The sequence below is a fragment of the Belonocnema kinseyi genome, chromosome 4 (assembly GCF_010883055.1).
Source record: "Belonocnema kinseyi isolate 2016_QV_RU_SX_M_011 chromosome 4, B_treatae_v1, whole genome shotgun sequence".
In the NCBI taxonomy this organism is placed as follows: Eukaryota; Metazoa; Arthropoda; class Insecta; order Hymenoptera; family Cynipidae; genus Belonocnema; species Belonocnema kinseyi.
Genome location: NC_046660.1, coordinates 106,893,232 through 106,917,745, shown reverse-complemented (window position 1 = coordinate 106,917,745; position 24,514 = coordinate 106,893,232). Strand labels below are relative to the sequence as shown.

Here is a 24,514-nt window from a genome sequence, read left to right as displayed (position 1 = left end):
TGTTCGCTAAAATTGACTTTTTACATTTTCAAATAAATCGTCCCATTTGAATAATTTGAATTTTTTTTTATTTTCCGACGGACTTCGAAAGAAGACTATAAAGCTCGTTAGAATACAAGAATAGATATTATTGGAATATCTGAATTAGGTAAAAAATATTTATTAAAAAATTTGTATTTTTTTTAATGGACGTAAAAATTTTTTTTCTAAATTGGAATAATACCTGTCGCCCAATTTCAACCAAGAAGAACATATTTAGGCACTGAGAGATTTTTCAACTTGTATTTAAAGCGGTAAAAATTTACAGTTTCCAACAATTAAAAAATGTAAGTTTTCAGATTTTTAAATCTCAAATTGCCGATTATTTGAAGACGATAGCCTGAAATATTTATACCATTTCAAATTAGTAAAGTTTAATCTATAAAATGTTAATTTTTTTTAACGTCAATTTATACCACTTTCAAATTTGAAAGCCTTTAATCATTTTGAATGTTTTTAAATTTCAAGAATTTGCTTGTAATTGTATAATGCTTTTAAATAATTATGGACTTTTTAAATCCAAGCTTCAAAGAAATACTAAGTACGAATTTTCTTTTTATTATTTTTATCAAAACATTTCAACGTAAAAGACTTCAAATCTGAAAAAAATAAAATAAAAAATGATGTGCTAAAAATTAAAGTTTTTCAATTTAAGTTAAATCCATGAAGATATAAGGCTTTTTCTTCGTCAATTAAAAAATTTTTTATTACGAAAAAATTAGGTTTCTAATCCAGAGGTCGATAAATCTTGAAATCTGATGTGCAAGTTCTTTATAAGTTACCTAGCGATACTGGATGGAATGTTTCTAGACGATCCTACTGTTGATGCAGAGTCGAGTTCTTCGTGACTTGCATTGAGGGATTTGAAGGATTTCTGATCCTCCGGATCATAAGGACCCTTGAATTGTCTAACAGGACTCTCCTTTAAATCGAAGTCCTGGGATCTAGTCAAGCTAGTATTGGAACACGACATTGCTGAAAAATCTAGAGATGCTGATGGAGTCAGGTCCACTGAATACGTCAAGGCCTGAGATAATATAGAAGTGGTTCCGTTTATTACGGAAGCTGGGGTCGGGGGTGGTGTCGAGGGGCCCGAAAACTCTGATGGAGGGTCTCCTGAAAAAGAAACGTTTAATTCAATTCAATTTTGATTTCAAGTTACACATCAAATTTCGATTTTATCATTGTATTCATCATATTGTGTAAGACTACCATATATATTTAAAAATAATAATTACTTCTATCTTCTTCTGATATAGTTATTTGCAGGATTGTGGGCGTCTTTAAACTAATCGGAACACTTCCCGGCGTTATGACAGCGCCTGGAGCATCTTTGACTTCTGAAGCTAAGCCTTGCTGCGAAACTATCCTAGCAGTGTGGCTAAATGCTCTTAGTTTTTTTATGTATGCGTCCCATTGTGCTTCGCCTATCATCTCTAAAATCATCCGAAAAAAATGAAAAATAAAATTTCAGAAACTTAATTCAGCATAAATCAAAGTTAGTTTTAATTTCTTTTTAACGTTTAAAATTTAAATTTAACTACGAAATTCTTGAAAATTACAAAAAACACAAGAATCTAATTATCTAATGTGGACAATGGACTTTTAAATGTCTCCATTCAAACTGAATAAGAAGAAACAGGGTGGCCGTTTTAACTAAAGAAGCAAATTCCCCGTCATTTGCCGATTTTTTCTCGGTTTACAACAATTTTTTATGGTCAATAAAATAAAAAAAAATCAAATTCTCAGGGGTGCACAAACCATGTATGAAAAGTAGCGGGTGCTACCCCAACTGGGGTAGCACCCTGCAAAATAAAAATATTTCTTTCAAATATTCCAGATTCATTGTTGACAATTTTGGAAATATTTTTAAATATTCTTCTAAAATTATTTTTCAAAAAAATGAAAAATCTATATTTTGTTTTAAATTAGGCCATTCTGGGTTGTTTACACCGAAATTTCGGTATGAAAAGTCGAATTTTGTCAATATACGTAGACAAAACGTTTAAATAATTTGAAATAATTTAATATTTTACATTAATTTTGAATCTCTTCAGAACATCGAAATATCTCTTCAACGTACTAGAATTTTTTCTATGAATAATTGGTGTTCAATATTTATTTGCATAACAAAATTAAACAATTTTACTTTCAAATTATAAGTTTTCAAATATAATATTTAAAACTGTAACGTTCAAAGTTTATTTTTGTTTGTTTAGTTTTAAAAATTTGTTTTCTAATTCCTGATTTCAAATGAACAGTTAGATATTTCTGAATATTAAGAAATTGTTTTTTTTCTCAATTAATTTCGACTATTTGAATTTTATTGGAATTTTCTATAATATTCCATTTACAACGTTTTCTCTACATATGTCACATATATGTATTAGAATCTTTTATTTTTATATACAAATTTTATTTTTAAAGTTCAGGAGTAAAAAAAATAAAAAATTTATGTGCTTGATGAAGCTGAGAAAAATTCAAGATTATTATTGAATAATGAAAGACGCATGCAACACAATTTTAATATATATTTGACATGAGCAGAAGTAACTTATAGTTAAATAACAGTAAAAATGGTATTTTTACATTAAATGAAAATAAACATTTTTCTATATTTTCATTGCATTATTTATATTTGAACAATCGTTTTGAAAGCCGAAATTTATCACAAACGGATAATTTTTAATAATTCTATAACAGTTTGAGCTTCTCTTTACATAGTTTCTCTTTTTTTTGATCCTAGAATTGGACAAATTTCACTTCAAAGCATGACATTTTAGAGATTGTCCATATTTTTGGAGATGAATACCGCTAACAAATAAAAACGGAAAATCTGGAATTTACAGGGTATTTACAGCAGTCCTAGCTCGAATCATCATGGAAATTTTACATTGGTTTCAGGATTTTCCTACTAATACAAGAATCTAATTACATTTTCAAGATTTTCGCTATTCGTGAATAGCGACAAAAAAAACTTTTTTGGTTAAAAATTCAACTACTTAATTGAAAGTGGAACTACTTACTTTGTTAAAGATTTATTATTTTTTGGGTTTGATAATTCATAATTTTAGTTGAAAAACCTTTTTTTAAATAAAAATTTAACTATTTTGTTGACTTGTTAATTAATTTTTTGACTGAAAACTGAACTACTATATGTTTGGTTGAACATTTATCTTCTTCAGTTGAAAATTAAACTATTTGGTTGCAATTTTCTGCATTTTGTTAAAACTTTATTTTTTGGTAGAATATTCATTTTCTTGGTGTCTAATTCACTTCTTTGATTGAAAATTCCATTCTTTGTATGACTATTAGGTTGATAATTCCGTTTAAAATTCAAAATTTGGTTGATAATTCATGTATTTTCTTAAAAATTAACATTAATATTAATAAACATATTTTTTATCAAAAAATTATCTTTTTGATAGACATTCAATCTTATTGGTTAAGAAATTAACTATTTTGTTCAAGATTCTTTTTTTTTGTCGTTGAAAATGAATTTTTTACTGTAATTGCAGATAATCCATTTTTGTTAGAAAGTATGATTTTTTAGTTGGAAATTCACTTATTTTGTGGAAAACTTGTATTTTTCGGGTTAAAAATGTAACTATTTTGATGCAATTTCCCGTTTTCTTCGTTAAATTTAATCATTTTAACTCAAAATGTAATTCTTCTATTTTTCGTTCTAAACTTATCTTTTTGAATTGAAAACTCGAATAGTTTCTTGAAAATCCATATATTTTACGTATGTCTTAAATAATTTGTAGATGACCCCTCATAAAATTATGTATAACTGTAGTCACTAAAATTGTTTAAAATATGTTTAAAAACAAAAAATGTTTACATTAATATTAACGATTTCCTGGGTGTAAGGAATTACCAAATTCGGATTGGTGGCAACCCTGTTAGTGAAAATTTGAATACTCGATACCGATAGATTTGGATTTTGAAATAGTAATTTCTCTTTCTTATAACAAAATGAAATTAATCGGAGAGTTACTGATTGAATGATAAATAAATTGATTACAAATTTGAGCATTTTAAGCTTAAAAAATGTAAAAATTTCGAGCGTTTAACAATTATAGGTTTTGGTAAGTAACTTAATTTAGAGAGCTTAGGAATTAAATAATGTAATCAGTAGGTTGGAAATTAATGAAATTGTATGTACGGAATATTAAATTAACGAAGTGTTCATCAAAATGTTATGCAATTTTGAATAACGAACACTAACTTCAACTTAGTTGTAACCAAGTGCCAAAACTCAAAACAACGACTACTGACAAAATATGGAAAATGTATAAAGTGCCAATTTTAAAGTAAAATTGGTAATATCACGGGATCAAAAAGTAAGAAATAAGGTCCAATTTTAAACTGAAGAAGCAAAAATTAATCTTTTTACGGGGTAAGTTTTGGTTTTCAACAATAAATATTTCAATTTAAAGAATGCAATGAACATATTGAAAAATTGTAATTTTTCACCTTTTGTAAAAATTAAACTTTTGATTGATATTTGACAAAAACTTACGTTTGATTATGTCAAATAGAAATTTTTATTCTGCTCAATATGTCTGGCTTCGTTTCAATAATATAATTAATGATCAATATTAAAAATTTTTAATCTCCTAACGTTCCGGTGTCCATTCAACATCATCTTCAACACTATTTTGTTAAATCTCCACGAATTTCGTAGACAAATATAAAGATTACAATATCGTGTAAAAATCATTATATTGGATACAGAGAATTCGAGATGTTCAAAATTGCTCACTTTTATAGTCCAGGAAGTTATAATGCTCGCAGTTGGAAACACAAGGTTTTCCAGAGACTGAAACAGCTGCAAAAGAATTCTTGTAAATTTAAAAGACTTATTAATAAATTCAAATAATTTTTTTTTTTCGTTTAAACTTACATTCTACACGAGAAACAAGAAGTCCATTGTTAATGAAACATTGTCCATGCATCAAAGCGATTGAGAACTTAGTGATGTGATCTAGATCGGTTTCTAGAATTACGCCAAAAGTTTTATCAGATGTCCAGGTAACGATATTTCCATAATCCTCAAGCTGTAAGCAAATATTTTCTAAAGTTCAATCATAACGGACGCTACATAAACTATGTTGCCAGTTTTGAGCTATATATTTGACCTCCCGTGACCCCTTCTTGACGATCGTAGTTTTATCTCTATTCATTCTGCGATTTTTCTCGTTTCCAGTATGCCTACTTACTTGACTGCCTGGGGAACTATAAGTTTCGGCAGTAAATCCAGAATAATTAAAGATATAAAAATATCAGACTTCACAGTCCAAAATGCTCTCAATATAAGGAAAACAGAGTAATTTTTCACGAAATTAAGAAAGAAATTTTTTTAAACAAATGAATGAATGTATTATATTTAATTTAATATGAAAAGCTTCATTCCTACGATTTTAAGTTTAAATGTACAGCAAACTCTCGCTTTCAGTCACCCCGTTCTCTGCATTCCTAGAAGAGCTGGCTCACGCAGTTTCTCAGGAGAGTAGGGCGAGAGCGGTTGCGACATTATATATATATAGATATACATTCCAATTGGAAATGAGTCAGGCGGCCCTCACTGTTTACGTTTCGATCCCCCCGAAATCAGTCCAAGGCCATTTGAAGGCAACCCCCAGCACTACTGAAAGCAAGAGTTAGGTGTATTAGATTTTCAACAAAATAGTTGAATTTCCAACCGAAAATATTTTCTACCAAAAAAGATTAATTTTCAACTGAAAAAGACGAATTTTTAACCAAACAGTTGCATTAACAAGGAAATAGTTGAACTTTTAAGAAAAAGAGAAAAATTTAAAACATGGTTAAACTTTGCAACAAAAATGTTACTTTTCAACAAAGACAGGTGAGTTTCCTACCATCAAAGATGAATTTCTAATAAAATAGTTCGATTTTCAACGGAATAATTAAATTTCTAACAAACTAGTTCAACTTTTAAGCAAAGAGTTGCATATTCGACCTACAAAGATGCATCTTCAATCGAACTGTCAAATTTTTAAACAGAAATTATTAAAATTCAAACAAAAACAGTTGAATTTCTAAATACAAAAATTAATTTTCAACGAAAAGATTAATTTTTAACTGAGAGGCGAATTTTCAACTAAAAAAGATTAGTTTTCAAACAAAAATGGAATAGCTACATTCACAGTTAAAAAAATTACTTTTAAATAATAAAATAAAGAATTATCAACCAGTTAAATTCAGCGAAAAGAAGACCAATTCTTAACAAAAAAATGAATCCAAAACCAAATAAATAAATTTTCAGCGAAGAAAATTAATTTTCTACAAAAAAAACTATTTTTCAACAAGCAAGTTAATTTTCGACCAAAAAATAAAGTTTGTAAATAAACATGTTGTTTGATTTTTAAACAAATCGTTGAATTTTCAACCAAGAATATTAATTTTTAGCAGCAAATTTAATTCTTAAACAAACACAGTTTTGCATTTTTAACCCGAAAATATTAATTATCAACGAAATAAAAATAAAAGACACTTGAATTCGACAAAAAACGTCGAATTTTTGATCCAAATAGCTGCATTTTAAACACACGCAAAAATTCATTTTCTACTAAGAGGCGAGCTTTCAACCAAATACGTGCATTCTTAACCAAATAGATGCATTTGCAACTAGCAGAAATACATTTTAAAGTGAATGGCCACATTTTTAAACAAGAATGATTAAAATTCCAATAAAAAAAGTTGAATTTTCAATTTGAAAAACTTTATGTTCAAACCAGAAATATGACGTTTTTACCATAAAAGATGAATTTCCAATCCAAATAGTTGTCTTTTTTACTAATATAGATAAGTTAACCGAAAATTAAATAGTTACATTTTCAATTGAAAATATTACTTTTCAACAAAAAAAAAAAGAAGAATTTTCGAACCGTTGAATTCAACCAAGAAAAACTAATTTCAAACGAAATACATAGTCAAATCGTAAACCAAATTGATGAACTAAAAAGAAGACTAATTTTCTACCCAAAAAGATGAATTTTTCTAAATAGAACAAATGTCCATCGAAATACTTGTATTTTAAACAAAGCTGTTTAAGTTTTAAGCCTGAAAGAGGAATTATCTATATAGAAGATGAATCCTTAACTCAAAAATATGATTTGTCAACAAAGAAGTTAATTTCCTACCAAATATTAAAATTTTCAAAGAAAAATGTATTTTAATTTTTATTAAATTTTATTAGAAAAGTTAATTTTTAACTAATTAGGATAATACTTTACATAGTTGTCGAATTTTCGAGCCAAAGAAACGAATTATGTACACAACAGTTTAATTTTTAACCCAAAAATATGAATTTTCAACAAAAAATATGAAATTTGAATGAAACAAATAACAGTTGATATTTCAACTAAAAAATATTTCAATTTCAAATCGTAAACAGTTGAATTCAAACAAAAAATACAAATTTTCAACAAAAAGTTGAATCCTTAACGAAAATGAATTAATTTTTAACCAAGATTAATTATCTATAAAAAAATAAAAATTTGTAATAAACGATATGAATCTTGAACTAGAACAGATAAATTTTTAATAGAAAATGGAATACTAACATTTTCATTATTAAAAATATTAATTTTAAACCAAAAATGTAACGAATTTTCAAGAAAAAGTTAAAATATCAACCAAAGAGAAAAATCGTCTGAAAAAAGAAATGTTTTTAACAAAGCAGTTCAAATTTTAACCAAATAGTTGAATTTTTGACAAAAAAAAAGACTTTTTAACATAGTTACATTTTGAAAAAAAAATTAATTTTTGAAACTTCTAATTTTCTGGTTCTATGTGTATTCAGAATATCAGAATATGTCACTATTTAAATAAATAGAATATTGGTAAACCTTTGTCGCTTTGGAAGAACCAAGAGGGTTGTAAGTTTCCAAATCTGCTTCTACAAGAACGTGCATTTTGGTATCTTGCAATAACGAAGTTTGTCCATAATTGTTAGAAATAAGGGGAAATATTGTTTTTCCTGTTGCATAAAGCAACCAATTGTTTACGTCTATCGTTTGCTGGAAAACATATTTATTTTTAGTAATTCCTGAATTTATTTGCACTTTGCTATATTATTTTTACAATTAATTACATAGAGCTAAATTTAACAATTTTACTGAAAACATACTTGTGGATAAACGGTGCATAATCTTCGGTCACCTTGATACCAAAGAAGATCTCCCAGTTTTGCAGCATCTTTATTATTGCAAAACCAAGAACTCAAGAGATCATCATTGGCTGAATTTGCATTCTGCGTTTTAGTTTTGCTTGCATTTAATTCTGAAAAAAATGTATATCTGGATAAATATTTTTTTACCGTGAATTTTGCGTTCCTTGGTTTATTGTCTTATGTTAAATCAAAATTCCTGACGCCACAAAAAGGAATAAAATAATTGGTGAAAGACAGTTTTTTTTATACCTTCTTTTGAACGAACGGCAACCGCTGTGTAAAACATTATCGAAGGTCTCGTTGATTCTGCTCCTTGGAGTGCAAAACTTAGACGAGTTTTCAGAGATGATAATCTCCATGCTTGAATCCATGTTGCGACCATGTAAAAGAGAGTCAAAAGCATTTCGGCAGAATCCTTTGTTTTAATAAAAGAAGCTTTAATTGAATGTTTCCTTCAAAATCTCCATGCCGCACCAAACCTGACAATAATTCTTTAATTCTAAGACTTTTAATACTCAAATTAATTATTTGTTTAGCTAAGAAAAACTCATGTTTACATTCGCTTCATTTGCACCCCCCCCCCCCGTTATATTTTGCTATATAAATTTAATAATAATGCATTCAACTTTTATTTTCTATAACCAATTATAAATAGAGTTAGATGTAAAATATGACGTACTTAAGACCAGATAAAATTTATCTGGTCTAAAGTATGTCATATTTTATATCTAACTCTATTTATAATTAATTATTTACTCAGACGTATAACATCGCTATTCTCCATCTTTGTATTGTTATAAACAAATAAAACATGGATACAATTAGAGAGAATGTAAAATTAGTTTCGATTAATTATAAAAAAAATAGTTTTGTACTTTCGAGAAGAGTATAATAATTATTAAACCAATAAACTATGAATCTTAATTTAAATAATATATTCATACAATGAAAAAAAGTCATTTTTTATGAAATGTATATTTATAAAACCTAAATTGATTAATTATAAACAACAAAATTTCAAATTGAATAATTTTTTACTGACACTTTCAAGAATGCACAATTTTGACTGAAATCAGTTACAATAAGTCAAATAATTTCGATTAAAATAGGTGTAATAGAAAATTTTCAATATAGGTGTAATAAAAATTAAATAATTTTTGCAGTTGAAAATAAGGAAAAATTATAATCTACAGAACAATAAATAAGCGGCATAATTAAAGTTTTTCTACAGTTGCGAGAAAACTTTCAATAAAAGGGTGCAAATATCAATATACCCAATAAAAATATATATAAATTTAAAATGTTCACCTAGGTCAAAGTTCAGAGTTCACTTTTAAGAAATAAGTAACAAAAAATAAATGATCGAACCAAGAATCAAAAATACACTAACAATAATAATTTATATGTCTATTTAAAAAAGAGTAACTAATAGCCCGAACGCATACAACCTGGACCTACACAAACCACAGAAACATAGAAACTGCAAAAAAAATGACAAAGGAATAAATAAAAATAAGGTTCAATTACCATTGCATATTTTGGAGAATGAGCAAAAAATATTAGAAGCATCTAAGAAGCGACAATAGGAACAAATTAGATTTAATTAGCTAAAACCAACTGAAAATGCTGTCTCTAGTTGTCTGCTACAGTGGTTGCTCCAATTGTGCTCTAAAAAGCGAAGAGAACTTTATTATTTTTTCTTACATTTTTAACTAAAGTTTCCACCACGATAGTAAAGTATTTTCTTCTCAAATTTGTTCATATCATGCAGTGTCCACACGTTCGTTCCCCGATTAATTATCGCGAATTAGATCAAGAAATTGCAAACGACACTGAACTACTTGTGTTGTTTCTGAATCTGTGAATCTGTCTATCGCGTCGTCTGCTACTGGCATATCAAATCAATTAGAGTCTATCGAATGTAACTATCGACTTCAGTTTCGAGTCTTGGTGACTGCGCAAAAGTGTAAAGTTTCATAAAAATGCATTAAAATAACAAAAAAGGGAAAAAAACATAATAAAGATAAGCTTTTTATTATGAATAAGCATCGAGGTTTTATAACTTAGTACCTACATTCTAAAATCAACTGTTGGTGAAGGTTAAAGAGAAATTATTAGGACTTCTTACGGCACTGCGTACTCTGAAAATTTACAAAGTGACACTTGTCAGTTGTCACACATGTGATATGTTTACGTATCATCTGATTTCCCGTCGTGGATTTCCCGCAACATTTTTCATCAGATTTATTAGATTGTCGAAATCGTGTTTCATATCTTTGAATTGTGAGTGAATTAACGAAATGGAAAAGGAATGTGAAAAGCCAGAAAAGAACGAAGTATTCATGTTTGATCATTTATAAATGTTCATGAATTTTGTAGAAGAATTGTTGTAATTTTTAGTTTTATGGATAGTCAAATCATTAATCGTTATGTCGCTGTAAATATAGACTGATTCAAAGATTTCATTTCCTTCGTGATCTTATTTAAACACTTTCAAATTGTTGAACTCTAACCTAAAAAATGTTACGTTTGTAGGAGTAAAATTTGTAATATTTGACAACATTTTCAAATTGGTCTTAAATATTATTGATTAAATTAAAAAAGTAATAAACTGCGCATGATAACTACGATTCAGATGTTATTAAATAATTTTTACAGATGTCGGAATCTATTTCGAGCATGAGTGAATCAACGACAAACAAGGAAACAATTGAAGAACGTTATAATAAGGTAACTTTAAAAACACGTTCACATTTTCGTTTTCTAATAACTGTTTTAACCGAAATTTTAATCAATTAGATAAAATGTTTTCTGTTTTCTTTTTATATTTTTTATAAATTTGGTATTTCTGATTAAAAAAAGAAAATGTTTTGGAAACCCAACAAATACTTTATACCATAATGACCACACATCCATTTCAAATCACCAGGCAGCAGATTTGAGAGGAATTTACGTAGTACTTTTTTTTTTTTGATTTGAAAAAAAATTCTTCTAAGTAATACATATTTAAATGTTGTTCTTTATTTTTCAAAAAGCCAAATTTTTTATTTAAACCTTTATAACTGTAGACCTAATTGAAAAATAGACACTTGAAAAAATGGAGCTTCCTAATTATCAGACCTTATTTTTAGTTTTTTTTCCTGGAATTTTAAAACCACGATCCTTCCTTTATCAGGGTCTGTGATTTTTGCCTCCCTCCTTCAATTAAAAAAATATGAACTCATAAAAAAATATAATAGTTTATATTTTAACCAAGGAACAATTTTCATTTTAAATCATAAACAGTTTGAATTGGTTCGAAAAAGAAGAAATTTCAACAAAATACTTGAACCCTTTACAAAGAAAATTTTTTCAGTCAATAAAGAAAAAAAATTTCATCAAAAATGTAGAATTATCGATTAAAAATGTACGACTACTTAACAAAATCCAGAAATTTTTTAACAAATAATTTCATTTTCAAATAAGATTTTTTCCCTAAAAAAACGAATTTTTAACCAAATAAATCAATTTCTAACAAAATAGTTGAATTTTCAACCGAGAAGATTCATTTCCTACCAAAAAAGAAAAATGGTCAAACTACAGAAATTTTTAACCAATTAGTTGAATTTTCGACCAAGAGGATTAATTTTTTACCAAAAACGTCGAATTTAAAAACAAAGATATGATTGTTCAGCCAAAAAATTGAATTTTTAAATAAAAAAATTAATTTCTAACAAAAAATGGAATAGTTAAATTTCCAGTTAAAAAGTTAATTTTAAGTGCTAAAAAGGAATTGTCTAGAAAACAGTTAAATTTTCTACCACATAGTTGAATTTGGAAGAAAAAAATACGAATTTTCTACATAAAAGAGTTCAATTTTTCACGAAATAGTTAAGTTGTCTGTTAAAAAAGTTAATTTTCATCCCCGAAAAGAGAAACCCAAATAAAGTAGTTCAATTTTAAACTAAAGAGATGGATTTTCTACTAAAGTTATATATCTTTAAAAAAAAAGTGAATTAAAAAAAAGTAGTTCAACGACCAACGAAGGAGTTCAATAATATTTCAATTTTTAGTTTAAAAAGGATCACTTTTTAACAAAAAATGGAATCAATTTTAATTGAAAAAGAAAAATATTTAAATCAGAAAACGAATTTTTTACAAGACAGTAAAGTTGTCTACCAAATTGTTGAACTTTTAAGCCGAAAAAGACAAATGTTCCATAAAGCAGTTTAATTCTCAACCTGAAAATATGAATTTATCAATAAAAGAAGTTAAATTTTTGACAAAATATTTGAATTTTCTACTGAATTGTTGAATTTTCAAGCCAAAATTATAATTTTTCTACCAAAAAACTTAAAATTTCACCCCAAAATATAAATTTTCAACAAAAAAGTTAAGTATAAACAAACAGTTGAATTTTCAACTAAAATGATTTCCAACAAAAAAAATTAATTTTTAATAGTGGAAAAATATAAATAAAATGGAATTTATTGTTATTTAGCCTATTAACGCTTTTAGAATTAGAAAGAAATTTATGCATATTTCAATTAGGTCTACAGTTATAGAGGTTATAGAGATTGCAAGAGATTACATGAAATTACACAAAATTACATATGATGACATGAGATTGCACATCTGTGATTACATATTAGATTACCCAAGATTGCATGTGATTGTATAATATTATATGTGATTACAAGAGATTATAGGGATTGACCAGGATTTTAAAAGTTTACAAGTGAATAAACAAGATTAAACGGGATTAAATTGCAAAAACGCGACTGAAAATAAGATATATTAAAATCGCTAATAACATAAAGGGCTGTCGTATACTTACAAAAATTAAATAATGCAATATCGGAATTAATGCAGAAGTATAATTGATATTACAAATTTTTTCTTATTTTTGTTTGTGCTAAAAAATAAGGTATCTGCAAAAAAATTGTCTATGATTTTAAGAATTGAAACGATGTCATCAGTCTTGTATTATGAAAAAGAAGACATATTTTTAAATTTAAAGCAACTAAGACTCAAAGAATAATTATAATTATATCATCAGTAGTATATATAGTTATTTGTTAAAAAAAGTGCTGTCTTTAAAGAAAATTGTTTTAACGATTTCGGCAATATAAACATTGTAAAAATAAATGTTTTTTCTAAATCTTAAACCTTTTTCATTTAAAAAAGGTGGCTTTTTAATTGAAGTTGCATAATTTTTCCTTTAAAAATTCAAATAAAATTTAAAACTGAATGTTATTACTTAAGGAAAGCTTTTGGAAATAAGTTACATTTTTTTACAATGTTTAATAAATATACTTTTTGAATTTTTTGCGGGAAAATGAATCACTGCTCATTGACTGAGAAACTGGAAATGTAATTTTGCAAGGTCCGTCTTTGAATATTTTCTTTTCTCAGAAATGAATTAAATTTTTAGAATTTTATGCAATGTTTGAAAAGTATATTATCTAAAATTCGTGCAACTATCGCAATAATTTGAGCGCTACACAGTGAAGAACTATCAAAAGAAAATATTCGAACAAAGGTAGAAGGTACCATAATCAAATAATTTATATTTGCGTTCTAAGCATTTTTATTTTCCTTGGCTTGATGATATCAAAATATTACAAGAGATTACACAAAATTATACGAAGTTATACGAGATAATTCCATTGTATTAAACGAGATTAAATTGGATTACACAAGATTACAGGAATTATAAGATATTGCAAAAACTTACAAGAGATTCCACAAACTTTTTGAAGCTTATGTGATACATTATTCATATAATTTGCAGCTTCGAGGACTTGCTGTTAAATTAAAAAAGAAAGTATCAGACTTGTGCGAACAGGTAAAACATTTAGAAGCAGAAAAGGCAACATTTAATGCAGAAAGAGAAGAGGTGCAGAATAAAGTTATTCAAATATCCAACAATGCGAAGAAACTACAGGTTATTTGCAATATATATTTACCTAATAATAATCTATTTAGTAATTCTACCATTTTCATTATTTTGGTATTTGATTGTTCATTGCAATAAGATTAATATATTTAGATTTAAAACTGTGCTACCAATTTCAGACAATTCAAGTCGAATATGACAAATTGCAAGATGAAATGGAGCAACGAAAGTCGGAGAACAAAAAGCTAATGAAGAATATAGAGACTCTCGTTAGTGAAAATGCTTCTCTCAAGGAATCTCTTTATAATGAAAAAGAATCTACTACACAACTTACTGCAAGATTAGAGCAATTTATGAAAGAAAAACACAAATTAGAAAACACTGTTAAACTTTCGCAGGAGCAAATAAAACAATTGAACGAAGAGTTGAGAGCTGATGCGGTTTTGAGAGAGCAAAAAGCGAAAGAGTATGAAGCTTTGAAAAATAATTTGGAATCTGAAGTACAAGCACATAAGGCTACTCGATCACAATTAGAAGCTATTAAACAGGAACGTACAAGTAATAGCGTATTGTCTTTGGAAGTTGAAAATTATGAGGTACATATTTATTTTTTATTTTTTACGAGCTTCGTTAAATATTTAATTTTTAAACAATAATCTTTGATTCACAGAAAAGTATTGAAGATATGAAATCGAAATTGAATGACGAAGAATCAAAACGAACAGCGTTGGAGAAAACGATCGACGAGCAATTGGACACAATTAGCGTATTAAATAAGCAAATTTCCGAGTTACGAAGTAATTGTTTATCGAAATCAAACCAAGTAACGAGTTTGGGAGAGAGGAATGAAAGTATAAAAGCAGAATTGAATGAAATGAGACTTGAAGCTGAAAGAGCGCAACACGAAATCGAAGAACTTGTTACGCTACTGAATGAATCGAAAGCTGATAAATCGAATTTGTTAAAGAAAATTGAAGCGATGGAATCCGATAAGGACAATTTGAAGAAAGAATTTAAAAGTCAGAAAGAGGCTTTCGAAAATCAGGTATTAGTGATTTTAATATGTCAATTTGCATCCACCCTTGAGTTTTGAAAGGCTTTTAATATTAAATAATATTTAGTTGAGGGACATGGCAGCAGAAATTTCGCACTTGAATTCAAATTTGTCGTGTTCCAAAAAGGAAAATGAAGTTTTGCAGGAAGAATTTAATGGGTACAAGAGAAGAGCACAAAGTGTGCTGAGAACCAAACAGACTCAAAATAAAGAAATTGGAATGGGAGGAAAAAGTGTTATTGAAATTGAAGAGGAATTGGTTCAGTCACATCAGCAAAATACGCTTCTTCTAGAAAAACTAGATATTTATGGGTAGGATTAGTTAGTAATGGAATATATTATTTCGATTTAAATTCAGAGAAAATTTTTTTTTCTTCAAATTTTATCTAATTTTAATTTCAAATTTATTTGAAAAAATTTTGTTTTAGAGACAAAGTGGATTCGTTGAACAAGGAAATGATGATACTTAAGGATGAGAGGGATCACGCTTGGGAAAGTCTTAAAGAATCTAAAAAAAGAGAGTTTAATTCACGCTTTGAAATTTCATCCCTTGCAGAACAATGTAGATCACAGGAAATTAAAATCCAAAAGCTTAATCTAGACCACAATAAGGAAATTGCGATTTTAGCAAAAAATCACAAGGTAATTTCCCTGATTGAAATATTCTTTTATTAAATTAAAGTCGGTTAAGCGTGTAAGTTGCACTTTTTTTTAATAACAAATTAAAATATTTAAACATACGAAATAACATTTATTTTGAAAAAGTAATTTTCAGATAACATTTCAAAATATTTAAAAAAATTGTGAAAAAAGTATCCGGAAGATTTTAAGGCTATTTTTGTAATAATGCAGAATTAAAAACAAATAAGAAAAATACGATAATAAAAAATTTGAAAATATTTTTAAAAACATAAAACAAAATGTCAGTTTTTGAAGATATCGAAAAAAATTCGAAGCTTTTTAAGAATTTTGAAATGTTCCAGGAAAAAAATGGTCTTAAGATTACTGAGAAATTATACATTATTTCCCATTTTGAGAAATTATTTTCTGTAACAAATTTCATATAAATCTCAGAAAATTTCTAAAAATGTAGAAAAAATTTCAAATATTTTAAGGAAATCGTTTATTTTGAGAGATTTTTAACAATTTTAGGAATAATTCTACTTGGTTAAAAAAAATATTTGAAAACTATTCTAAAAATGTCATCTTTTCGGTTAAAAATGCAATTATTTGGTTGAAAATTATTTTTTTCGTTTAATGATTCAACTATTTGGTTAAAGTGTTATCTTTTCTGGTTGAATTCGACTGTAATTTTTGAAATATTTATTTTGTTGTTGAAAATTAATGTATTTTGTTAAAAATTCATCTTTTTCGGTAGAAAATTTATGTTCTTGGTTGAAAATTGGTTTTTTTGTTGTTTAAAAATTCAATTACTTGTTTGAAAATGATTATTGTTGTTGATAGGTCATACTTTCGGATTGAAAGTCAAACTTGGTTTAAGAATTCAACTTTAACATTTTTAATTTTTTGTTAAAATGCAGTGGATTGAAAAATAATCTTCTTTTATATTCAACTCTTATGTTGAAAATTCGTCTTGATAAAAATAATAAAAAATTTTAAAATATTTCAAACAATTTAAAAGAAATTGTGGATTTTGAAGGATTTCGAAATAAAATTTAGGAGCATTTTAAAAATTTTGAAACGTTTCAAGAGAATAAAATAATTTTCTCAAGATTCATTGGAAAATTTCACAGAATTGTTGAAAAAAGAAACTTTAAGAGAAAATTGAAAAAGATTTCAAAATAATTCAAACGATTTCCTAAAATTTCGAAAAAGAATAGAAAAGATTTTAAAGCATTCAATTTTGCAAGATTACAACATTTTAGAAAAAAATCTAATTTCAAAGTTTGGGAAGATAAAAAAATAATTTAAAACTTGTAAATATTTCAGAAAATGTTCAACAAAATGTAGATTTCAGATTTTGAACAAGAAATTTAGATATATTTTTTAACTTCTTTGGTATTAGCGATCGATTATTGGTTAATTATTGACCAGTTATTACTAAAGGCTATTTAGTTTATTACTGTCATAATAAAAGTATTAAAAACAGTTTTTTGTAATTACTCTTCAGTAATTAATAATTAATTAATCGCTAATACCAAAGGAATTACAAGTAACGTCTAAAAATGATTTATCAATTAGAATACCGAAAATACTTAACCAAATACATCGAAATTGTATTATTTTTCCGTATTATGTGTACACAAATTTTCTCAATAATTAATTGAAGAGGGTAACCATTGTGTACCAAAATGTCTGGAGCCATTGTAATCTATGTATATTCGTTTTTACTGACACAATAACTTACAAAAATATTATTTTGTTTAAATATTATATCAAAATACATAAAATTACACATAGGACAACCTTATGTTAAGTTCGTTGTATTCGTGCTTCTAGTAAAAGGAGATTAGATATTTACAACCGGTAGTAACCGGAAAATTGGTGGGTGAAAATTAGTTGATTACCTGATCCTTATAAAAAATCGATATGTTTCTGTAGTCTAAATAAAAACAATTTTATTTAATTTCTCTTAATTATATTATGTAATTTTCATGAAGGCTGAAATAAGACTGGCGAGAGAAAAGTTCGAGCAAGAAATCCAGAATTTGAAGTTAGAGTTAGAAAAAATAAAAATGAGCGAATCTTCAGAAACAGCACGAAGAAATAATATTTCGCCAGAAAGAATAATCGATTCAAATCCCGAATCCAATAATTTACGTGGCTTGGGTATGTCGCTCATAGAAAGAGAAGAATGCGAGGTATGTTTAAAACCATACAGTTCCACAAATCAACTTTGAATAAAAAATGTTTAGCTCTAAGAAATATTGAAGATTCGAATATTTGTATAGGGTTCTGAGAGTGTGGATTCTTGTCCCCTTGGAATGACAAACACAGAAAGATATCGCGATCGTTCTCTTATGCCTTTGGACGAACTTCTTAATTCGTCAGATGATTACAATCCACCTGAAGTACAAATTTTACCCTCGAAAGTTAGCAGACAAGAGTTTGAAGTTTGCGAACGACGAGTCAAACATTTAACGGTTCTTCTCGCAGATGCTGAGAGAGATATCGCGAAATTAACGCAACTCAACGAAATGCTCAAAGAAGATATTCGGAGACAGCAAAGGAGTGTTGAGAGGGAACAGCATGCAAATAATTTTGAATATATGAAAAATGTTGTCTTCAAGGTAAGGCTTTTAAATAATTATAATATTAAAGTATGCTACCTAATAATTCAAAAAGGTATCACAAGTTCTTCTCAAGTATAATTTTTCATAGCACAGAGCCTTTCTTATATTTGGAAAATTTAAAAACAATCAACTCGGAATTTTAGGGATTCAATTAATATGTTTAATTTAGGAAGCTTTGGCAAATTATATTACGATATTCTTTATTATATTAGCACCATTGATTAATTATTAAGTAATACTAAAAAACATAATTAAACATCTATTGAACTTGTATCAAAAGTCCATGAATTTAAATAATAATTCAAACAGATTTTTATTTTATCGTCTTATATTTAAAATGCAGTGCATGCTTAGGTAAAATTAATGTAGCTACTATATTAAATTAAATTCAGGCTGTTTTAAATCCCTAACTTTTAGAGTAAAAATATTGATTTTTTAACAATAAAGATGAATTTTTAAACCTATAGTTGAATTTTTAACTAAAAAATATGAGTTTTCCATCAAAAATGGAATAGGGAAATTTTTAGTTTAAAAAATTAATTTTTCACTAAACAAAAAACGAACATCTTTCCAGACGAAAGTGATAAATTAATAAGTTTTATTTTCAACCAAAAAGATGAATTTTCAAATAAAATGATTTATAAAGGAGACCACTCTACAGTAGATGCTTATTAATTAAAAAACACAATTACCAATAAAATAATTAATTCTAATTTTATTATATTAACACGTATAGTATCTTAAATAATATTAATTACATTTAATTATTCTACCTACATTAATATTGAAAATTAATGTGTGTCTACCGTAGTATCATTAACTACCGCAGGGTAGTTAACGAATTTTTAAAGAAGATTAATTTTCTACCAAAAATAATACGATTTTTCAATAGATAAATAGCGGTTATATTTTCAGTTTAAAAAATTAATTTTCAGCTAAAGAAAAAACAAATGTTTAACAAAATAGGTAATTTTTAAACCAAAAGTATGAATTTTTGATTGAAATTAAGAATATTGAGTCACAAAAATAAATTTTTAATAAAAAAGTTTAATTTTCAAATAAGTAATTAAATTTTCCTTCCAAAAATGATGAGTTCTGAATGAAAATTGTGGTAGTTGATATTTTAACCAAAAAGATTTTATTTTTTAATCAAAAACACTTAAATTTAACCAAAAAGGAGACTTTTCAACATGAGTTGAATTTTTAACTAAAAAAGTGTTTTTAGTCAAGAGAGACAACATTTAAAAAAAAGCTGTTGAATTTTTAAGCAGAAAGGTGAGTTTTTAACCAAGAAGATTAATTTTCTGTCAAGCAGATCGAATGTTCAACAAAATACATGAATTTTCAACTGAAACCGATCAATTTTAAAATATGAAACAATAGTTAAATTTTCAGTTAAAAAATTAATTTCAAACAAAAAAATACGACTTTTCAACAAAATGTTTCATTATAGGAATATTAGGCCACTTTTACAACTGAAGAGCCATTCCTATTCAATTTTACATTAAACTTGTTTCAAATTGAGCCTGGAAAATTCAGTTTTTTCAGTTTTCCAGTTAGGGTAGACCTCCTGATCCCATTCCTGTTGCTAACATTCAGTTTCCCTTATTTTTAAACACGGAAACTTTTGATGTGAATACTATTTGAGTTAATTTAATGTCAAAATGTAAGAAATTTAAATTAAATTAAAATCCAAATTAAAAATCCTATTTATTTATTATTATTATTATTTTTTTATATTTGATATTCGTGAAATTATTGAAATCTTTGGGAGTTCGTTCAGGTCTTTGTGATATATTTTTAATATATCCGACATCTTTTCGAAATATTTGTGAAATTTTTTTAATATTTAGGAAATCATTCTAATGTATGAAATCTTTGGAAATGTTCTTTCCTCTTTTTTATTTTGGTCCGAAATTTTTGTTTCAGATTACAATAGAATTTTTTGTTTTTCTTTATTCGTTGTGGACCAAATTTGGTCGCTGGATTCTTGTTTTTAACAGGAGCTTGCATTAATTTAATGTCATCAGATTTAAATACTTTTAAATTAATGAAATTCAAAACTTTATCGATTCTACATTTCAAGACTTTTAAATCGAAAAGAGATGGTTTTAAATGCCTTTAATTTTTTAAATCTTTGAAGTCTGTGAATTCTTTTTAAATCTTAGAAATATTTTGAAATCTTTGAAATCTTGACTTCCGGTGTATATTCAAATAAGATTCTAATCCGTTTCAGTTTGTCACATTGAAAAATGGAGATGAAAGAAGTCACCTCATTCCTGTACTTACTACCATTCTAAAACTGAGTCCCGACGAAACTCAAAAGCTCAATTCCGTTGCAGGAGGTAAATATATTTATTTCAAAATGAAGTCTAATTAATATATTGTAAAATTATACTGTGATGAATTCAAGAGTTTGTTCAAAGTAAACTAGAGGATTGAATTATATTTTGATCATTATACTTTGTAGTTTCAGGAAAAAGTTGGATTCCGGGAATACCAATTCCTGGTTGGCACAATAATTAACTTAGTTAATTTCCAAAGTATTATCGATAACACTTTTGTAAGTCATTATTTAAAGTTAAGGACGTATTAATATTAAAACGTTTACAATTGTATATAATACGTAAGTACAAGACATAAATAGATCAGTTATTTTTGTTAAAGAGCTAATTTAAAAGTGAAAAGAGTACATTAAAAATAATAAAAGTGAAGTTTAAGCGAAGCTATGTGTTACTGGTGAAAAATAATAAATCTCTTTTGAAGTAAAATATAAAAGATAGCCTTGTTAAATAATTTCGCAACTGAGTGCAATCACGGCGTGGTTTCATTCTTAGAAGTCATTTATTTTTCATTTGCTAAGTACAGTTAAATAGTTGAAACAAAAAAGGCAAAATTAAAAAGGTACAAATGGTTTCCATGGTTTTCGATTGTCCTCTGTTTAACTTCAAAACTAATTTCTCATAAGTTACTCCAGTTGGAGAAAATGTTGGATATTAAGAAAGTTTTCGATATCCAAAAACGATCCTATTTTAAGACACCGGTTAGCACCAAACCTTTCTCTCGCATAGGTTTTCAGGTAAATACATACAAAAGTTTATTCTTTTTAATTAGTATTTTGTACTTTCTATATTTTGTTTGACGATGAATTATAATTATCAAGCTTATGTACTAAATTACATATTAATTTATTTTACAGACGAAGATCACATTGATAGCTATCATGGCAACTGTTACGCTTGGTCCTCCACTAATAGCGATGACAACCTTAAAAAATATGAAGCCACCGGGATAAGGATAATGAAGAATGGTGTCTTAACTACAATGTACTTTAGTTTAAAACATATTCACTTATTCAGGCTTCAAATCCTAATCTTAAAATTTTAACATAAAAAAAATCAGCTTTGAACTTTCATCTTTTTATTAATTTAATATCAATATTTGAACTAGATTAAAGTTTTGGACAATATAGTGCAGTATATGTATGTGTAGATGAAAATAATTGGGTCAATTGACATTTCTAATATGATTTTTCCTATGGAAATTAAAAGAACAGTAAAAACCGAAAAGGTAACGTATGTCAAGGGTTCAACATTTTTTTTAATGTGCTACAATTCTTAGAATCGTATGCAGTATTAAAAAAATTTAATCTATAATTCGTGCAACTACCCAGAAATCGACCACAGAGGGGCAAAGTATTAATTTGCCCCCCTCTAAAATTAAATTCGCCCTACCGTTTGCATTTTTTTAAAATCTACTGACATTTTTGTGAAATAATTGAAGTCTTTGTGAAATCTTTTTAATCTATCTGAAACCTCTGGGAAAGATTTTAAATCTTTCAAATCTTTGTGTAACCTTTATTTGAAATATTTCATAATATTTGTAAAATTATTTAAACTTTGGGGGAATCGTTAAATTTTTTGTGAAATATTTTTAATCTATCTGAAATCTTGGCTAATTCTGTAAAATCTTTGGGAAATCATTGAAACCTTTGCGAAATATTAAAAATATCTATGAAAGTATTCAAATCTTTTTGCACCCTTTGAAATAATTAAGGTCTTCCTGATAAATTTAGTAGATCATTAAAATCTTTGTGAAATCTTTGCATAATATTTTTCTTTTTCTTTTTGAAATATTTGATACTCGTGAAATTATTGAAATCTATGGGAGTTCATTCAGGTCTTTGTGATATATTGTTAATATATCCAAAATCTTTTCGAAATATTTGTGACATTTTTTTAATATTTAGGAAATCATTCTAATGTATGAAATCTTTGTTAAATATTAGATATATCTTTGAAACACTAATGACCTTTATGAAATTATGGAAATATTTGCAAAATCATTTAAGTCTTTCTGAAATCTTTTAAATTTATCCAAAATATTTGCGGAGTATTTGAAATCTTTGTAAAATTTTAATGATATTATGGAAATCTTTGTGAAATCTTTGCAAAATCATTGAAGTCTTTCTGAAATCTTTTAAATTTATCCAAAATCTTTGCGCAGTATTTGAAATCTTTGTAAAATCTTTCTGATGTCTTTAGAAATCTTTCGAAATATATTTGAAATTTTTTAAATCTTCATGAAATCGTAAGCAAATAATTGAAATCTTTGCAAAATTATTGAAATGTTTATGAAATCTCTTAAATCTAACCGAAATAATTTAAATTTATATGAAATCTTTGGGAAATTATTGAAATATTTGTGAAATATTTTTAATATATCGGAAATATTTTTTAAGTCTTTGGAAATCTTTGCAAAATATTTGAAATATTTTTTAAACATTTTGCAATATTTGTAGAATTATTATAATCTTTGGAAAATCATTCAAATCGTTGAGAAATCTTTGATAATCTTTGAGATATATTATAAATATTTTTGAAATATTTGGTAATAATAATAATCTTCAAGAAAGCATTAAAATCTTTGTGAAGTCATTGAGGAAATCTATCAAAAATGTTTGCGAATTATTTGAAATCTTTGTATAATCTTTCTGAAATCGTTGCAAATTATTTTAAATATTTTGCAATATTTGTGAAATTATTGAAATCTTTGGGAAATCATTGACATCTTTGTAAAATCTTTTAAATCTAACCTAAACCTTTGCGAAACCTTTGAAATATTTTTTGAATCTTTGAAAAATCATTGAAATTTATGTGAAATCTTTGGAAATATAAATTTTTTACCTGTATTTATTATTTATTATGATTTTTGTATTAATTATTGATGAACCTGTAAAATAATTGCACATTGTCTCCAATTCCAAAAAATATATCATTTTGAAGAACACTACATTTCAATTTTTCAACATTTTATTTCATTTTGTACATTTTTTCATGCCTAAATGTGAAATTTAGATTGTATTTATCTGAATTAGATAAAAAAATAGATTTTAAAAGACAAAAATAATTCAAAATTCAAATCCTTGTAACTTTATGGATATTTTTTTTTCTTAAATCGGAAAAATATGTGTCGCCTGATTTTATATAAAAAAAATATTTCGTCGCTGAGAAATTCTCTGATTTTCGGAGTAAATTCTTCTTTATAAATTATTTAAATCGATTCGATCTAAATAATATTTATTTTTTGTAAACAATTTAACCTTCCATGTTTTTTGTGGGGTTTTAATTTTCTACTCTGGCTAGTTTATTAATGATAAAAAAATCTCAAATGCCGTCTCTGCCCTAATGTTGAATTGTGTCAAAATTTATATTTTGGCGCACAAATATTGAAATGCCGACTACATCTTTGCAGCTACTCGGTGCGTTCCAGGGGACCACCCGGGTGCACTCCGAGCCGTTCCACGATGTTCGGTGAGTGTTGGGCTTCACTCGGGCAAAGATAAATATCTTTGACTCGGGTGAACCGTTCAGTGGTCACTCGGGTGAAGAGTGGGGGTCACTCGACGGGTAACTATTTCACCCACTGAAACTAGCAACTAGGTAGGTGGAAGTGAGTGAACAGTGGAATTGGCGGGTAGAAGTGGGGGGAATCGCAAGTTTAGTAGTAGACTAAAATTTAGTATCTTCATCATCTAAAGTTTAGTATCTTCATCACTTTCCACTATTATTGAACACATCACTGTTTGT

The 24,514-nt window shown here is 26.8% G+C and overlaps 2 protein-coding genes across 6 annotated transcripts in view; one reads left to right on the top strand and one right to left on the bottom strand.

Annotated features, from left to right (window-relative positions):
• Positions 1–10,366, bottom strand: part of LOC117170673 (biotin--protein ligase) — an 18,859-nt gene extending 8,493 nt beyond the window's left edge. The window contains exons 1-9 of one of the 4 annotated variants that reach the window (XM_033357603.1): positions 9,944–10,113; positions 9,767–9,808; positions 8,489–8,718; positions 8,198–8,349; positions 7,917–8,087; positions 4,949–5,102; positions 4,808–4,873; positions 1,278–1,475; positions 822–1,155 (exon numbers count right to left, since the gene is read on the bottom strand). In XM_033357603.1, the coding sequence (XP_033213494.1) occupies positions 822–1,155; positions 1,278–1,475; positions 4,808–4,873; positions 4,949–5,102; positions 7,917–8,087; positions 8,198–8,349; positions 8,489–8,642 (1,229 nt within the window). In that variant the 5' untranslated portion in view covers positions 8,643–8,718; positions 9,767–9,808; positions 9,944–10,113. Of the gene's footprint in view, positions 1–821; positions 1,156–1,277; positions 1,476–4,807; positions 4,874–4,948; positions 5,103–7,916; positions 8,088–8,197; positions 8,350–8,488; positions 8,731–9,766; positions 9,809–9,943; positions 10,114–10,313 lie in introns of those variants that run through there. The other 3 variants (XM_033357604.1, XM_033357605.1, XM_033357602.1) reach the window with 3 other exon arrangements.
• LOC117170674 (GRIP and coiled-coil domain-containing protein 2-like) lies at positions 10,153–21,203 on the top strand. 2 transcript variants are annotated; one of them, XM_033357607.1, is made up of 11 exons: positions 10,153–10,522; positions 10,898–10,969; positions 14,013–14,165; positions 14,297–14,713; positions 14,788–15,162; positions 15,239–15,483; positions 15,600–15,813; positions 17,793–17,993; positions 18,084–18,422; positions 20,662–20,770; positions 20,896–21,203. In XM_033357607.1, the coding sequence occupies exons 2-11, from the start codon at positions 10,898–10,900 to the stop codon at positions 20,949–20,951; spliced, it is 2,181 nt and encodes a 726-aa protein (XP_033213498.1). In that variant the 5' UTR covers positions 10,153–10,522; the 3' UTR covers positions 20,952–21,203. The 2 variants fall into 2 exon arrangements, with proteins under 2 accessions (XP_033213498.1, XP_033213497.1); XM_033357606.1 differs by having other exon boundaries at positions 10,153–10,575.
• The last annotated feature ends 3,311 nt before the right edge of the window (positions 21,204–24,514 follow it).

What these genes read in the sequence shown, in the direction of transcription:
- LOC117170674 (XM_033357606.1), top strand. Translation starts at nt 10,540, where the DNA reads ATGGAAAAGGAATGTGAAAAGCCAGAAAAGAACGAA. An exon ending in ACAATGCGAAGAAACTACAG is followed by an intron (nt 14,166 to 14,296) that starts GTTATTTGCAAT and finishes TACCAATTTCAG; the next exon opens with ACAATTCAAGTCGAATATGA. An exon ending in GAAAAACTAGATATTTATGG is followed by an intron (nt 15,484 to 15,599) that starts GTAGGATTAGTT and finishes ATTTTGTTTTAG; the next exon opens with AGACAAAGTGGATTCGTTGA.